Source organism: Gobius niger (genome assembly GCF_951799975.1).
Source record: "Gobius niger genome assembly, chromosome: 12".
In the NCBI taxonomy this organism is placed as follows: Eukaryota; Metazoa; Chordata; class Actinopteri; order Gobiiformes; family Gobiidae; genus Gobius; species Gobius niger.
Window position 1 is genome coordinate 22655272 of NC_136863.1, and position 14298 is coordinate 22669569.

The following is a 14298-nucleotide window of genomic DNA, read 5'->3' on the forward strand; positions in this document are numbered from 1 at the left end:
CTTGTCGGCCTGAGCGGAGTTAACAGGCAATTTTGTTTTTGATTTTACTTTGAACGAATGATACACAGATTCTATTGCAACCACTTCACTCTTAGTTCTCCATTGTGCCATGTACAGAATAAGTTACTTCTCATTGTAAAACATGTATACAAGATAGAACTACAATCTCTAGAATCACATGTAAACGGCCAAACATTGTCAGATGAGAGTTTATTAGGTTCTCCATCGTATCTGAATAGAAAATATCAGTGCAGCACTTTGACAACATCGCTACATGTCACCGTTTGATAAATAACTGTGGAAGGGGTTTTCCAGCCAAAACATATCCCTCTACTGTCATGTTGAAAAGGCATCTGTTGCTGTGTATTTTACTATTCATCGACAATAGAAAACAAAGTCTGAAATCAAATGTAATGATGACACCAGTAGCAAAGAAATGTTTAAGGAAAGATAAAGTGTCCAGCTTAGAGATGAAGGGACAATCTAACAGACATACATTTTAGTCATAGTTTCTATAGTTTTTCTTTAAGACAAAAAAAGACATCTCTACCCGTTAGTGCTTTGTTTTAAGATACTATAACATAAATAAACCATTTATTTCAGTGTTCAGAACAGACAGTTCCAGTGTGACTGGAAAACTAACACAACATATTCCAGTTGGCAGCAGGGGGTTGATACAGTCCTCTAAGTGTTTGGTGCACCCCCAATGCACAAATACTACATCAGTTCTTCACTTCCACACACCTTCAACATATGCCCATCTACTCTATAGGCGTGGTCCACATTTAGCTCTGGTCCCAAAAGTTCTCAGCCTTTCTTAAGCCCTCCAAGAGTTAAGTTGTAGCTCAACAAAACCCGTTAAAGACTTCTCTCTCAGGACACATTCTCTATTGTATAACCATTGTATAATCAGAGAAACAGTTCCCATCGTAGTCCGAGCTTTTACAGGAGGAGACCAACCAATATTAAACATTAACTCTCTGAAAAGCCTTACATAGATTCTGGTGTGCAAATCAATGCCTTGAAGAACTCTAAAAGTTTATTCCAATGTCTGTCACAGTTCCAAGACACCATGCAGGTGTTGATGTCTTCCTCATTCAGCTAGTCCTGGGCAGAACATGTCCGGGCAGTAAGTTCCTCTTTAGTTTTCCTCTTTATTTGCAGGTGAACACCTCAGTCCTTTCGCTGCACGTGTTGCACTTGACGAAGCAGCACCATTGAAACTTACAGTTGCACTGCCACACTTTAGTGTACTGGTGCGTGTTGTAGCCTCTGCCACAGCACATGAGGTCACAGCCGTCCGTGTGCTGTGAGGTGCGGTTACAGAGTCGCCCTTGGGTGCCCACACTACCTGTGGCTGTGTCCGCCTCGCAGTAGTTTGGCGACCTCTCTATGTACACAAGGTCCGTCTCCATGGGCTTTCGATAGCCCTGAGTCTGCTTGACTTTGAGGTGAGTGGGCTGCCGTAATCTGCTCGCTCGCACAACTTCCACATGCACCGCGTGGTTGTATTTCTCCTTTAGAAGGTAACCAATTTCACGAAATTTGGGAAGTGTAGTCCAACAAGTCTTGGTCGTGCAGGAACCAGAGACACCATGACACTTGCACTCCAACTTCATCCTCTCCTCCAACACCTGTTGAGAAAATAGATGGTATTAACGCCCATTATGGTCTTAATCGACAGGAGAAACACTAACAATCGTTAGGCTGTATGAAAGGGTAATGAAATAGTACAATTAGGGCTGAAACGACTAATCGACAACTAATGGATTATTGAAATAGTCAACAACTATTTTAGTAATCTATTAATCATTTTTAATAAACACAGACAGAGAGTAAAAATGACATGAAAATTGTGTATTTTTTATGAAAACCTACTTTAAACTGTTTTTAAAGTCAGGGTCTGTAATGTTTTATACATTGAAAATATCATAAATATCCGTCTGTGTCTCATCCAATCAGAGTCAGAACTGGCACCAAGAGCCTCCAACAAACATTCACTTTAAGTTTACTCCATCAACATGTCCTCAAGTGATGCCACTTTAGCGTCATGTGAGAATGTTTTTTTTTTTTAATGCAATTTTCATACACCATTAACAGCCAAGCGATTAATCGCGAAAATAATCGTTAGTTGCAGCCCTAAGTACAATACAACTTGGCAACTGATTTTAGGATAAATAATTCTCGTTTTTGGACAATCCAGCGTTTTGATACTAATAATTCATACTTTTACTGGGAATAAAATGAATAGTTACAAAATGCAATGTAAAATAACATAAAATGGTTAATCGATAATTGCAGCCACTAAAGTTGATGTGAACAAATAAAGTCTTAAATTATGTTATAAACAACATTTCTCAATAGCTGCAGAATAGATTCTATGGTGAGATTAAGATCCAAATAGCCCATGCTAACAAACAGCGCTGGGCTCAACTTGACTCTAAACCCAATTAGGAGCCGAAACTTGGCCTGGCTCTGGGATCATCAGAGTGTAAGTTGTAAGCCCAGTTGGCAGTTTCCAGTGCAGTTTTTCCTGGCATTGTGCCTGGGCGCAGACACATATCATCATTTCCATCAGACACGTTAAATGTGCACAGGACCAATCAAAGTTGTCCAACATCACTGTTTGTTTTGTCTATGTGTTCGGTGAATTAAAATAGGTTTAATTGAAAATAAAAACATGAGCTTTCAGATCTTTATAAAGTCCAGGGTCATGTTTTGTTAGAGATGAGGATTTCCAAAAGTGTATGTAGCACAAACCACACTGTCTGGCATCCAGAGTCTGATAGATGTATGGAAACATTTAGTAAAACTGTGTCCGTCAAAGCCTCTCATCTGCTCCTAATTAGTACAATATGATTATACAACTTACAGTGAAGACTTTTGTTACAGATGATTAAAAATATCCAAACATTGATTTACTAGTCTTGCCATCCCCCTGGTCAGGGGTTAGGGTTAAGTTTAGGGTCAGGGTTAGGGTTATGATTAGGGTTATTTTTATATTCTTTTAGAAACTTGAAGGCCTGAGCTTTCAAATGAGGTATGACACTGGCAGATAGGCTGCAAACTCTCCTGTCAATATGAGACACACAAACTTTGTTACAACTCTAAACCTAACCCTAAGATGGCAGACAATAATAATAATAATAATGATGGATTACACTTGTATTGTGCTTTACAAGCCTGCATTACCAAGTTTCTCAAAGCACTGCACTGTATTCATTATTCAGTCACGCCATACTCAGTGATTGTAAGCTACTAGTGTAGCCACAGCTGCCCTGGAGTAGACTGACCGGAAGTGAGGCTACCAGTCTGTGCCATCAGCCCCTACGACCACCACCAACCTCGCACTCACTACATTCATTCTGGCCTATTGTACATGTTTTTAGTGGTGGGGAAACCGCGGTACCCAGAGGAAACCTACGCAGATACGGGGAGAACATGCAAACTCCACAGAGGATGGCCCCTCCGGCCACGGATCAAACCCAGGACCTTCTAGCTGTGAAGCACGAGCTAACCGCTGGACTACCATGCCGCCGATAACAGGTTAAGTTGTGATTGGGAAAAACAATAACGTGTGGATTAGTTGCCACTGTCACATAAATAAACAACACTGACGCTTTTATTAAAATACTGTTTTAATAAAAGCCACTGTACCCTTTGAAGAAGGGTACAGTGGCAAAGTTCTCAGCAAGTCATGTGTGAGTTTGTTTGTGTGCAGCCCTGCGTATGAGATAGTTTCCCAGGGTGTTTAAGACTCATAGCTGATAATTGCTTAGGCTAACAATTTACAGAAGGAATATGACCTGGCTTTCAAATATTTGAATTCTCAACAATATGAGAAAGTATTCTTTGCCAGGCTTAGCTGTTGTTGGTCCAAGTTAGAGTCAAAAGGAGAGATGCCAATCCCAGAGCTGTAGCCTGGCACACACCACAGTCCCATTAGTCTGCTGTGTTAACATTGGCATTGTCTGCCAGCTTTCACACGCTCTGTAGGCACAGTCTGTTGGCCCTGCCAAGAGTAGTGATAATATCCTATTCCTGATTTTACTCCTCTTGTTTTTGTTGAGAGTACTTTTCCATTGAAGTGTACTCCTTTCCCAGTGAACATTTAAGTATCACTATTTAGGCCACATTCAATATATTTCATTACTAATTCACTTAACCTTGTCTTCCCTCTTGTCTTAGCCGCCTCACTGAATCATTCCCCTCACTACACATGTTTTTATAGTAATGGAGTAAAGAATATTGTACAAGTAGTACAAGTATTTTACACATTTGAAAAAGATGTACTGAGGCTTACAGTATGTTTACCTTTCTGCCAGCTTCATTGTTGTGCAGGTTCATGAGGCGGCGTGGTGTTTTTTTAATCTCTCTCGCATCCACAAAGCGCCGGGAAAACTCTATGCCGTACTTGATGTCGGCGGAGCAGCCCCCCCACTTCCAGCCCTCCTCCTGGTTGTAGTAGCCCTGTTTCTCCCGGTCACAGCCACACTGACTCAGCTTGCCCTGGCTGCAGGCCGCTGTGATGGCGTGGGCCACTCCTGCAGCAGTTATGGCATAGGTGAAGGCCGCTTCCCGACTGCCTGCACAAAGACCAATACATGTGAATGGAGAGGTTGCTATATTTGTAGTGAACAATTGTGTAGTGATTACTTATAGTATATAGTATTACTCCTTTTTACAGTATTACAAGATTTGCATGAGCAACCCAGACGGAAAAAGCCTAAAGCATACAAAAAGGCAAACAAAAAGAAAAGAAAAAAAGATGCATCCCTGCTTGCCCCAGTCATCCCTTACACCTTTAGAGAGATGGAGTCACATGACTGGCCACAGACTGGCCGTTAGAGTACAGGAATGTGTGAGCTCAGGGAGAGTTGTTCTAGGTGCTGTCCAATGTGCTGAATTCCTCGACAGGAGCACCTTGTTCAGCTGCCCACAGTGAGAGCAGCTGAGGTCTGCAGGTCTGTTCCTCACCTACACCCCGTGCCCTCAGTAACAAAACTGACACAGCAAATGTCCTTATGCAACATATACAGAGTGTTATGTCTTTGCTGTCCACAACCCCCAAATTATAGAAAATTAGGAGAAGAAATATGCTCATTTTTCAGACTTTCCATAACTGAACCATTATTTAATGGTTAGCAATAATTCCCGCAGAGTATCATTTCTTGCTGTTGCTCAATACCTGTGTGATTCTTCCACTTTCCTAATGGATACAATGGGCTGTGTCTTAAAGGACCTCCCTGCCCATGCCGAAACACACTGCAGGCTATTGGTGCTCCCATCTCCCCTTGACTGGCAGTAATCTGAAGGGGCCAGCAGAACAAGGCTAACCGCAAAGTGTTTCAGGGGCCTTCAGCCACGGGAAAGGAATGTTTTGCAAGTCTTATGTATGTTGTGTAATGCTCTCACATGTATCTTTTTTTTTAAATCTCGAGGTAAAAATGCATTTTTACTGAACGTCTGAGGGGTTGTAAAGTTCTTCATGATTTATAGCTTTATGCGCAGCTTGGAAGAAGGAACATTTTAATCAGTTTGGCAACAATCTGTACTCGGACAGAAACATTTCCATACATTTTACGGCTGTGACCACACAGAACTCAAGTGTGAAACTATTGTGAGCTACTGATTCATGCTATGATATATACTTGCACTGTTACCTGCACACAAGAGTCACAAACAGTATTTAGGCAGCGAAGAAATGTACAGGATCTAAACTATGCACATACTTAGAAGAAAGAGCTTGGCATTATCACCACAAAAATATTCCCAAAGAAGAAACTGTGTTTTTTGTTGCCATACTATGGCACAAAAAGTTCTCTGGACATGAAGCAGAATAATAGAGTATGGTTTGTGTAAATTGTGACCAAATAAACTTATAATCGTTTTTAAAGTAACATAAGTCAAATTGCTGCTTATTTTGCAGCCTTTATGGGCAGTGTGGTCAGATAGAGTGGGCCTGCTGGTGTGAGCTGGAGCCTGGCCTGGTCATGGCCACACTCTGCATGGAGTGAGATAATAAAATGTGTTTATCTTCCCAAATGTGGACAAAGTGAGCATTAGGTCACGTTAAGCTAAAACTGCTCCTTCTGCAGCTGTGTCTGTTTCATTTCCTCTGCTCTGCTGAAGCTCCTCTCGCACCTCGCTCCAATCTCTGAGCTGTTTTTGAACTCGGACATGTTTTCACCCAAAGCCACTGTTCATTTCCGATGCTGGCCCTGCTGCTGCTAGAGAGCTGCACCATGGCTCGCCTGAATCACAACCACTTGTTTCTCTGGTCTGCCCCACCAACTTGTGGTAACATACTACTGCCCCCCACCCCCTCACACACAGGCATTACTGAGCATCCACAGCCATTCAGTGGCCACTGCTTCATAAAAATACGCACTCACACTTCCCTCCACCCTGACACGCATCCGCATGAGTCCGCTGGTCAAAACACATTTGCACATGCTCACAAACACAGTGTAATGGTAAAAACAGGAGAAAAGCACTTTCCAGAGAAAGGGTGGGTCCCTCCACCACACTCTATGCTGGAGCAGTCTGGGCCCATTGAGATGCTCATGATGAGGAGGATAATAGAGAAGTGGTGAGGCTTGTTCCTCTGATTTCTCACTGTAGCTCTAACACTGGCAGCACAAACTTAACTGTTCATTCCCTCCAGTGAGAACGTACACAGTTTCATTTATTTTGCATCTTAAAAAGAAACCTCTATTTACACACATGTACAAATTCAAGCTAAAATACAGCTTACGCATAAATTAGAAAACAACTGCACGTTTATTAGCTAGAAAACACCATGTAAATGTAAATCAAGTCTGTAAGTATTCCATGAAACTATCTTGAGGGTAATTAAAAAACAACTTTACTGGCCCTGCAAAAACGTAAGCCTTCCATTATGTTTGCGTGTGTAACATAACAATATGGTCGTGACCACAGGAAGAGCAGCCCGCGCACTGTGTGATTGATGAAATGTGGAGCAGAAAATGCACCCATCGCTGCAGCAGTGAGCCCTTAAGAGGCTGGCCCCAGAGTCCTGACAGCCCTCCAGCAGGAACCACCCTGGGATTGCCTTGTGAGCTGCCAGTGGAAAATTGGAGTGACCAGAAAAACCTCAATGAACTTGGAAACATCCAGGAAAGAAGAATGGGGAAATATTAAACCAGATGTCTAATGGACTTTGGTGGCAAGTGTCTGGTCCACAATCTACAGTAGTGATGCCTTGACTGTGGGTATTGTTAGTTACAATAGAAAATGTTTGACTAATGTATTCAAAATGAGAAAAACAGACATGTATCAATGCCTGCTGACTTGGCCTTCACTTGTGTTGACCGCATCGCTTCGGCCACTAGTCTTCCCTCCAACGTCCATCATATCTGTGACCATCTGGGACCCAAAAAGAAATCTCGAGTTGTCGCGGCTTGCCACTGAGACTGCAATCTGTGTTTAGGCCCTGAGGCAAGCGCACCGCTAGACAAATTCACATGACACAGCAGGGGAGATTTATGCCCACAACACTGTCTGCTCTGCAGCACTGTATAAAAAGGTTAGCTGATGTAGTAGTCCCGGCCCTGACCTCTGCAGGACCCACAGACGGCACCACTCTGGATGAGGACGTGCCATTGAAGAGAAGTAGAGGAGAAGGAGACCCAAGTGGGAAGCAGTCAAAAATAAAAGCAGTGTTTGCTGTGCGCTTGTCCAAGAATGATTTCCTGTCTAGTGGGACACCAAAACATTCAAGTTGTACAAACTCTAGTAATCTGGACTGGCATTTAAGAGGCTAAGGAGCACTTTGATGTGTGTAGGAACTGCGCAATACCATTTAACATGATTATTAATCAAATATGGTGCTTTATAAGCACACATTACAACAGCAGAAATGTTGAAGTTCCATAGAAGACTTTTTCAAGAGGAAGAGGAAAGTTCAGTGATAACGCCTGGAATCACAATGCCCTCGAATACATCCATAGTAAATGTTATTATTAGTAATAATAGCCTAGACTAGGGGCAGAAATGCTGAAGAGAAGGTACGATAAGTAAGTGGATTACATGGTGGAGGTGACAGTGGGGCCTAAAGGGATATTTCAGGATTTTTGACATAGGGCCTCATTTCATTAGCCTGCATTAAAACAGTCAGACCCAAGCACAGTGCACCTGAGGCAAATCACTCATAACACCAGACGACCGATATAAATGTCTGTGTTGACTGAATAATTTTTGAAATATAACCATTTTGGTTAGCGGTGGAGTGATCTGCTAGGTTACCGGATCTACAGTAGTTTGTTTACCTGCGGCTGACATTACTACACGTGGAATTCACAAAGGAGCTTTCTACAAATCAGATATGGTAACGTTTGGAGGACTACCCGATGATTACCCGGCCTGTCAAAGCAGTGAAGAGGAAAGAAGCCCCTGCCCCAAAGTACAGACTAGTTGCAGAACTCACTTACATAAGCAATAACACCCAACAATTATATGTTGTAACTTGGTTTAATATAGGAGCAGGTTGAATGCTGTTTCGACATTACACATCTAAAGCAAACACAGGGTTGTCACACAGGCCCACATTCCCCTAATGTGAAACAATATGGAAAATGTTCTTGAGCTATACTTTTGTTTTTCCCCTCAATATCACTATCCAAATACAAAGGCCAGGCTGCAGCCAAGTCATTTCCCGGCTGAAGGATAAATATAAAACCTGAATAATTTTGATGGAAATAAAATATACATTGTATCATAATTTCACACACTATATTTATACATGCACCAACAAAATGAAAAGTAACTCCAGCCAAAGTGGTGGCAGACTAGGGCAGCGTCTGCAGGGCTCCACGTAAAGAGGGGAAAGCTGGAGGAAAACCCCTGTCTTTGTATACCAATCACTGAACTGACTAATGCACTCTGTACTACTGTTTTCCGTTCCGCTTTATGTACCGTTGCTATGAACATATGCTCCCAGAAAATTACAGACAAAGCTGTGGTCCGTGAGGTTTGCAGCTCGAGGAATTAGCACAGCCATGTTCCTGTACAATAAAATAATATTGTTTTACCAGAGCATTCTCTGTGTGCAAGACAGAGGCGAACAGGGACATCCACGTTACCGTTATTTGCACTGTAATCAGTCTTGCCTTTGCCAGATCAGGGCCCGTACCCCTGGTTAGGAAACAGTCCCCCAGTGGATATGGCTGATGTATCTGTATGTGTAACACTGCTCTGACCCATAGACATGTTATTAGTAGACTGTCATTCCCCACCCCTCCCCATTTACATCAATAACACTTGCCTGGCTGTCAGATGCTCCTCCTTTCTGCTCAAAAGAAGAACCATCTGGGTATCTGCTGGCGATGATTTTACCCATATCGATCCAATCACGCACCGATGGGGGGAGAGGAGTTCATTGTGACGGAAGCGTTCACCGCACTCTTCCAAAACATTAAAGATGGCGGCACGGCAATTGATGTGCTGGTTTCTTCTACTCTTTCGTCTGTTTTAAATCAAAAATATAAAATCCCTAGCGTTGGTGTTCCTCGTGAAAAAGGCAGTTTTTGAAAAGGCCCCCTGTCACTTGCTCCAGCGACATGCCCAGCGTTTATCTAATTGGTTGATCCTGTCTGTCTTTTGCCCACCGGGAAATCGCTGAGATCACGCTCGCTTCCAGAAACATCTTTGAAAAAGCATGTAGTTTGGCCGGCCAGGCAACAATAACACCATTTGAGATAGAATCTTTGATGGCAGGTCAGTCTCCTCTCCTCCTACAGATCATGTTCCCCCCCAAAAAGGCGTTAAACTGTCGGCAACACCCCTCCGCAGTTCTCCAGGGTCAGCCAATGAAAGCCCAACGCTAAAACTTTATAAAGGCATACAACAAAAACCTGTGTGGTTACATAAACTGTACCCACTCCCCACAGAGTTAACACGGGAGGAATATCGAGCTTTAGACACTGTCATTCTTTGAAACCAGGCTGTGAAGTTGTTTTTGACATGTGTAAACTCCCCTTTGGTTTTTATATTGCACTGGCTTTTCTAAATTCACGCCTAGCCAGTAGGTGGTGGTATTGCAGTAATGTCTGCCCCCTGCCATCACAGTCACAAAAGAATGCTATCCTCGCCCATTGCACAGGCCCCAGTGCCGTTTAAGTCTCTGCTTTACAAAATGTCTCTTCCTGCCCCTCATCTTTATTCAAGAAGTGTTGTCTGTTCTAACACTTCAACTACATAGTGCAGATGGCAACTTCAGAAGAACCTTTGTCTACAATGTAATACACATAAAAACTAAAATCACACATTCTAGTCTAATTGCTGAAACTAATACAAATGGTTGTTGCTAAAACGATTAAAGGAATTAATTGTTGCACAAATTGACAGCAGACCAGACACTGCCTCTAGGTAAAGAAAAATATTTCAAACTTGAACATGATAGATGTCCTGGAGGTACAGATAAATGGAATACCAAGACTTGCTAAAACAAGCATAAATACTCCTACCAGGCCTTTCAATGAACACAAACTCTCTCTCACTTACAGCAAAAAGGTCTGCATCAGAATATTTTAGTGATACAAAGTTCGAGCCAGGACAATCTCGGGCTTCCCTTCATCTTCCACGGCAACATTATCACCGAGATTTGTATCAATCCCACACTTATAATTGGAAATATCATTACTTCTGTTTCTGTAATCAATGTGTCAACATGCCACTCATGTACGTTTTAGTATAAGAAACTTCTCTGCACTTTTAGTGCGGCCTTGAACAGTTCACCTTAGTGGTTGTGGGACGCTGTGATTGTTGGCATGTGCAACTGTCCCGCAGTGGTCGAGCCTGTGCAGAGGATACAGTGATCAGCCTGGGATAGTGTCAGACAAAGCGCACAGTGAGATTACAGTTGATCCTCTGGCTTCCTGTTTCCTACTGCGTCCACAGCACAGCAGACCAGACAGACATAGATTGCACTGATAACGGATGGGACGGCCCACGAGAAGCAGGCACAACACACAAGGGGCCCAAGAGCCACAAGAGCTAGGGCCCAGTATGACCCTATCATGCCACGTCAGCACACAAACACAGACACACCCCTGCACTCTCAGACCCAGGCAGGACACTGAGTGACCATGAGCTATGTATAAGCCATAGGGAGGTCAATGATACAGTCCTGGCATCAATGGGCCATCACCACACTTCTCAAGCTGATAAGAACAACTTCACAAAGATTAAATGTAATGTCTGTGGGATAGGATTTAGTGCTTTGGAAAAGGCACTAGAACCACAACTTGGGCAACTTGAACTTGGGTTGCCTTTGACTGCATTTAAGGACACAAGTTTCACGATGAACATGCCATTCCTCATTGTAAAACAAAACTCCAAAGTGCAGCCTCTGAGCTTTAACTACCGGAGGCCTGTACTAGCACTAATTAAGACTTGATTGGGGGCAGTTTACTGAGATTGTGGAAGTAGGAAGGAATCACTTTGTAGTTGAGTTGCCTTGTGTACGAAATGCGCGGTATAAATAAAGTTGCCTTGCCTTGCCTTGCCTAGTCATGTCCAAACTGAGTTAGCCATAGGATTTGACAACCTTAAAGGAATAGGCCACCGTTTTTACATACTAAGATATGTTCTTACCTCACTTTAGACGTGTTTATATATCCCCGTCTGGTCTTTGTCCGTGCGCTCTGCCAGGCAAACGGAGCACATACGCAGCCTCTCCCACATGTCATATAGCTCCAAAAAAGCTCACGATAGAAGCTACCAAGCTCTTCCACGTGTTCCCTATTTAAATAAAGTTACGTGAAGTGTTTTCATGCGAAGTATATTTACCCAGAAATGTAGCATGTCGATTTTATTAGCAAATAAAAAGGGGGACTATATTGTGAGGCGTAATGATACGAGGAGTAAAACGTCCGCGCAGTAACTCCTAAAGGTTATTGACGGAAGTGAGCGGGGGAAGTCTTTAGGAGTTACTACGCGGACGCTGTGCTCCTCGTATCATTACGCCTCACAATATAGTCCCCCTTTTTATTTGCTTATAAAATCGACATGCTACATTTCTGGGTAAATATACTTCGCATGAAAACACTTCACGTAACTTTATTTAAATAGGGAACACGTGGAAGAGCTTGGTAGCTTCTATCGTGAGCTTTTTTGGAGCTATGTGACATGTGGGAGAGGCTGCGTATGTGCTCCGTTTGCGTGACAGAGCGCGCGGACAAAGACCAGACGGGGATATATTAACTCGACTAAAGTGAGCTAAGAACATATCTTAGTATGTAAAAACGGTGGCCTATTCCTTTAAGGGTGGGACACATTCTGCTTTTGATTGGCTCATTGTCTTGAGAACTACAACTAAATATCTAAACATAAACAACTTTTTCATCATCTAAACGTTTTCTGTAAGTGTCATTAGTAAAGCCTCATATTTATAGGGACATATCTAGAGGTCAACTTTGTCATCTCATCTTTGATCCAGACATAGAGGCTACAAACTGTGTGATGATCCGAAGGCACACATAATTCGTTTCTGGTTCATCAAGAGGGGTTAATCAAAATACCTGCCAGATCAACATTAGATAATACTCTCACCTTGGTAAAGTTATTACAGTTGAATCCAAGACACAAGTGAAGTGAAAACAAAAACACACCGATCCCCCTGCAGCTGTGACAGCGTCTAACGTCATAGCCGTCTTTTATTCCAATAGTTCCCAAAATTTATAATCCCAAATTACAAAATAGATTATTTCCTGTGCTAAATCAGATCTGAAAGAGGATTAAAGAAGGATCAAACCCAGCCTAAATCCACGCAATCCCATGCATATCTATAACATACATAAATGTGTCTAATTAAACCAAATAAGTTCAACTGCAGAACACCTGGATTACCACAAAAATACTACATATAGGCTACCATAGAACCACTGCTGCATTCTCACTTGGACGTGGCATGTCAGTGGGACTAGAAGTTGTCTGTAGAGGGAATGCTGTTGAGGTACATGTGCTTTTGCTAGTTTGCCCTCACCAAAAACAGACTCTTATTGTGGGCAGGGACAAGTGGCCAGTTTAAGGGAGACTGACCTTTAGTGATCCGCAGTGACCACAGCCCACACTCTGCAGCTCTGATAGAGATAGCTAACATGTACACACACACACTGTTGGCCCAGCAAACACAGGACAGCCCAGAGGATTAGCGCTGCCCACATGATGATGTGCTAAAACATAGGCCTTTTATCCGCCTCCGTTCCACCATAGCACAATACACGCGTCATTTCCACACTCTTATCCCCATGCTATCAGCTATTTGGCTGCCTATTGAGTGAATCTGCACTTTAGGGTAAGGCTGTGCTACGCAAAGTTGAAAAGCACCAGACCTTTTACCACGAGCTGAATATTTTGCGGCAAAATTTTCATAGTTTCGCTGGATTTTGTTTTGATGCTGAGTTGAGCTATAGTTGTGCTGATGGATTTAGTTTAAGGGTTTCAAATGGGGGTGAACTGCCAGTGTTGTGCTGGCATGGTTGGGTTCACTCCGATACAGCCGTTATTTCGTTGTGTTGAAATTAACTTCCACTTTAGTATTTAACCACACAACTAATAATTCCAATAGCAGAGGCCTGTATGTGTCTTGCACAATAGCCAGCAAGATCTTTTATCGACATGCTGTGTTTTAAGTATTGTGAGGAACCAGAGCCACTGTAACACAAGGAAGACATTATGTAAACAACAGCCAATAAGTTGGAAAAGTGACAAGGACTGCTCGATTACGGATATTATCGCGATTTTTTTCTCAGAATTATTTAAGTGATTAATCATTACCAATTTTAGTTTTGCAGATGTACAGTATAGTATTATGACAGAGATATATTTATGACAGCTGTTTTTCACTTTGGTTGCTTTAAGGCCAACGGTTAATGACGAGCCGTGGCCCAAGTATTGTAACTTTTTTTGCAAGAAAATTGCAGTTTGGTCCTATGTTTTCATCAGAATACAGTGTTTCTTTAAAGGGACTAGATGGAAGTTCTCATTTTTATACTCGCTACTGCCACCTCAGGTCTTGCGCGTAACTGCAGTTTATATATTAAGCTCGTGCCTGACAGTACTACAGACATGAATTAAAAAAGCAGTTGTGGGGAATAGGTCTGTGTTCATTCTACACATGAGGACATGGCTGGAACATGTACAGAATTTTAACATTTTTAAACTGCGTCTAGTCCCTTTAAAGGGACTATAGGGAGTTTAAAAATGTTAAAATTACGTTTTTTCCTCCCCTTACATGTTCCAGCCATGTCCTAATGTGTAGAATGAACCCAGACC

At 42.4% G+C, this 14298-nt stretch overlaps 1 protein-coding gene across 1 annotated transcript in view; it reads right to left on the bottom strand.

Moving 5' to 3' along the window:
* Positions 1–219: 219 nt before the first annotated feature.
* wnt7bb (wingless-type MMTV integration site family, member 7Bb) overlaps positions 220–14298 on the bottom strand; it is a 28317-nt gene continuing 14238 nt past the window's right edge. Inside the window, exons 3-4 of the mRNA XM_079568060.1 lie at positions 4315–4586; positions 220–1634 (exon numbers count right to left, since the gene is read on the bottom strand). Of these exons, the coding sequence (XP_079424186.1) occupies positions 1155–1634; positions 4315–4586 (752 nt within the window). The 3' untranslated portion in view covers positions 220–1154. The remainder of the gene's footprint in view (positions 1635–4314; positions 4587–14298) is intronic.